The 4196-nt window shown below is 35.4% G+C and overlaps 1 protein-coding gene across 2 annotated transcripts; it reads left to right on the forward strand.

Moving 5' to 3' along the window:
* Positions 1–727: 727 nt before the first annotated feature.
* On the forward strand, positions 728–3239 carry LOC149180869 (putative 12-oxophytodienoate reductase 11). 2 transcript variants are annotated; one of them, XM_089416343.1, is made up of 5 exons: positions 728–1049; positions 1151–1291; positions 1533–1663; positions 1952–2131; positions 2407–3239. In XM_089416343.1, the coding sequence occupies exons 1-5, from the start codon at positions 943–945 to the stop codon at positions 2985–2987; spliced, it is 1140 nt and encodes a 379-aa protein (XP_089272469.1). In that variant the 5' UTR covers positions 728–942; the 3' UTR covers positions 2988–3239. The 2 variants fall into 2 exon arrangements, with proteins under 2 accessions (XP_089272469.1, XP_089272470.1); XM_089416344.1 differs by lacking the exon at positions 1151–1291.
* The last annotated feature ends 957 nt before the right edge of the window (positions 3240–4196 follow it).

Below are 4196 nucleotides of genomic sequence, written 5' to 3' on the forward strand. Positions count from 1 at the left end.
TAAATACTTAACTACCTCTCCATGTCCTTTCCAGTGATGGAAAGTATGAATATGGAAAAGCTCTTTTCATTCATGGAAAGTATGAATATGGAAAAACTTTTTTGTGCCATCCTTGCACCATTTTAGCCACTTAAAAGTTAGGGATACTATTGCTCTTTTCTACCTTAAGTATTTAACTAGCTTTTTATTCCCATTTCATCAATGGAAAGTTTTCAAAAGATGAGATCACCAATAGTAATAGATATAGTTTGAGTGAGCCTAATAATTAAAAACATGTGTTTCCTCCTAAAAAAATCATATCTTTGCAATTGAATAATAATAATAATTAAATAAAAAAATTTCATATAAAATTATGAATAATGATAGGGATAGATAACCACCACTTACTAAAGCTTTTTTTTCGCCTAAACACTTAACTACCTCTCCCTCCCATTTCATTAAAGGAAAGTTTTCGCACTTCCAAAAGATGAGAGCGTCAATAATGATAGATAACCAGCCAGCCACTCATAGGGTTTAAAAAACAAAAATTGGTCCTAATAACTGGAAAATTTGAAAACGTGAAAACTACACCATTCAAACTTACCGAAACAAGGAAAGGTCAACGAACCTCAAATAGATCCCATAGGGGGCCTCTGGTTGGATGTTTGATCAGCCATGACGTTAGTGATATATGATTGAAGTTGCAATTGGAATTCTTTATAACCCAATAAGTGAGTGCGTCAGAAGTCTGTCGAGCATTCGGCAGCCATGAGTGGACCACAACGCTGTCAAACATTCAGCCGCCACGACTATCAAATAGAACTTACATTGGAATTCTTTATAATCCCCCCAATCAGAACACAATAAATCCATCCAGCTCCAACCTGCTTTGCCAAATCGGTGGAGCTCAGCCGCTTTCATTGCAGAAAAAGAACAGCAGTTGGAGGAAGGACAGGAATCAACATGGGAGGTGGAAAGCATAACGCAGAAGAAAATCAATCAACCCTGCAGGAACAGAAAATCCCATTGATGACACCGTACCAGTTGGGCTCCTTCAGCTTGTCTCACAGGTATCAACCATCAATCTTCTGCTGACCCTTTTCTTATTTCCTCTTAGATTTTTCAATTTTATGTAAGTTTCAGTTTGTTAATGCTGGAAGGGGTGTGGCAGGGTGGTTTTGGCACCGTTGACCAGACAGAGATCCTACAACTACATACCCCAACCGCATGCAATCCTATACTATTCCCAGAGAACCAGCCCTGGAGGTCTTCTCATTGCAGAAGCTACTGGCGTCTCCGACTCTGCCCAAGGGTAGGCTAACATTTTCTCTCTGAGATACCCACATCAGTAGTTATAGTAACCCAAGTGCTTGTTACCAGTTTTTTATCATTTAGAACATGTTGTTTAATGGTTTCTAATTTTCTAGGAACAAAAAATTAGATGAATCTCTTTTCATAAACAAAAAATTTCATACACCAATTTGATGTTTATTAAACATTACTTTAAAATTGAATTATTATATAAAGATTATAATAAAATGTGCAACTGACAGGTATCCAGATACTCCTGGAATTTGGACAGAGGAGCAGGTAGAAGCATGGAAATCCATTGTCAGTGCTGTCCATGAGAAAGGAGGCATTTTCTTCTGTCAGATTTGGCACACTGGAAGGGCTTCCCATGTGAGTAAGTATCTATGCTTTGCATGGCATTGCTATCCATGGAATGACTTAGACAGATCTGTATGTTTTCTGAATGTAAGCTTTCGTGAGTGGAGTTAATTTGAGATATATTTTCTAGATTTTGAATTGCCAAGGTTTCATTACTGAATGTAAGCTTTCGTGAGTAGAGTTAATTTGAGATATATTTTCTAGATTTTGAATTGCCAAGGTTTTAAATGAATGAATGTGGATTTGTATGTATTAGGGTTTTATTAATCTAGCTTCCAAAATGACAAATTTTTATGGAATGCAGATTATCAACCCAATGGCCAGGCTCCCTTTTCGTCATCGGATAAAAAAATATCAGGACGGATTCTCCTACCCAACGGCAAAGGTTATGCAGATTTTTCCACTCCTCGAACTCTAAAAACTGAGGAGATTCCACATATTGTTAATGATTTTCGTCTTGCTGCAAGAAATGCTATCAAAGCAGGTGATTGTTCTTTGCACAAATAATACATAAGCCACAGGAAGATCTCAAGATTTTTTTCTTTAACAGATTATATGGCTTTTCTTAGCCAAAAAATGAACTCTGGTTTTCGTCTGTTTTCCATATAAATGACATTGAATTTAACCTCAGCCATGACATTGAATGACTCTGGTAATGTGAATTTTTTCAATTCACATTACATCATGATGGTTATCTCCATCAACTAAATAGGGAATTCCTACCTTCTTCCATTCATAGTTTTGGTGGCTTTGTGACAGGTTTTGATGGTGTTGAAATTCATGGTGCTCATGGATATCTTCTTGACCAATTTATGAAAGATGGGGTAAATAACAGGACCGATCAATATGGTGGGTCACTTGAGAACCGGTGCAGGTTTCCTCTGGAAGTTATTGAAGCAGTGGCAGATGAAATTGGCCCAGAGAGACTGGGAATACGTCTCTCTCCATTTGGAAAACATGGAGATTCTAGTGACTCAGATCCTGAGGCACTGGGGCTCTACATGGCTGAGGCTTTAAGTAAATACAACATCCTGTATGCCCACTATGTGGAGCCCAGAATTGTAACTTCAAGAGAAGCAATTGCAACTAACAAGAGTCTACTTCCAATCAAGAAGGCATTCAAGGGAAACTTCTTGGTTGCAGGGGGTTATGACAGAGAAGATGGAAATGCAGCAATTGCAAATGGCAAGGCTGATCTTGTAGTTTATGGTCGACATTTCCTGGCCAACCCGGATTTGCCTAGAAGATTTGAGTTAAATGCACCTCTCAACAAATACAACAGAGACACTTTCTACATTTCTGATCCTGTGGTTGGTTACACAGACTATCCATTTCTATAGCTTCACACATTTTCTCCAGAACTCTTTGTTGCTATTATGTTAGGCTTTTATCCTAGGTTCCCAAATAGAAAGGCTGTTGTGCGCGGAAGCCATCTTTAATAAATAAGTCTCATGTTAACGTGAGAAGGAAGTATAATGTAATGTAATTGTGGTTTTCAGTAATTTGGAAATTGCATCGTTAAAGAGCAAGTCATCAATAAATGTATAACATTTTGTGATATTCTAATTTTATTCTAATTTTTTAATTATTTATTGCGGTTGTAATTTATTATTTTTACCCTAAATTGAGTTAGATATTGATATTATTATTTAGGTTATGTGTATTTTATTTTACTAAAAAAGAATGTTAATCACTAGACAAAGATGCATTTTAAGCATAAAGCCTCGCGTAAAGTTTTAAATAGTGAATTATATTTATATTGTTATATTAGTGTGGTTGGTTAGACCTTTTAATTTTACTTGTCTCTTTCATCTTCTACATATACACTAAGAAGATGTAGTTTTAAGATCATCATATTTTGTCTTATACATTGGATTAATTATATAAGGAGGTTTCCGCTTAGAGTAGATTGTATTCATTAAATTTCTATTCATTTCAAAGTGTTAGGATCATAACCTTTGGTACGAGAGCCGTGATCTTAGGGTTTTAATTCTTCAATAAACACCTTGACATTTTTGCTATAATTTTATTTTTGGGGATTCGGGGTGGATTTAGATAACAAAATTTTGAGGAGATAGCCGGTAAATATCAAGTTATAGGTGGTCAAAATTTCAAGTTCTGGTTTATTATATTTTAAAAGATATAGCCTATGGAAGATAAGGTTTGTGATTAATGCTAAAATCAGTTCTAAATGAGTCATCTTAAAATTATAAAATTGTTCACAAGCCAAGGAAAAATATTATAGGATAGGTGATCAAAATTTCATGTTTTGGTTCACTATATTTTTAGATATATAACGTATGGAAGATAGAGTTTCTAACTAATTATAAAATCAATTTTACAATAGTCATAGGCATTATATGTATCCATAAGCATAGAAGATTCAGATTGATTGCATGATTCAAGAAATATTAGGGACCAACATCATTCAATCTAGCCAGATTTCTTTCTTCTTACCAATGGTGACGGTTGTAAAAAGTGATGGTTTAGGGCATACGTGTCCAGACGATAGACAACTCAACAAAATGATCATCAAAGATAAGTTTCCA

This window comes from Pinus tabuliformis, chromosome 3_2, assembly GCF_031772625.1.
Source record: "Pinus tabuliformis cultivar Carrire ecotype Pingquan chromosome 3_2, CPIR1, whole genome shotgun sequence".
In the NCBI taxonomy this organism is placed as follows: domain Eukaryota; kingdom Viridiplantae; phylum Streptophyta; class Pinopsida; order Pinales; family Pinaceae; genus Pinus; species Pinus tabuliformis.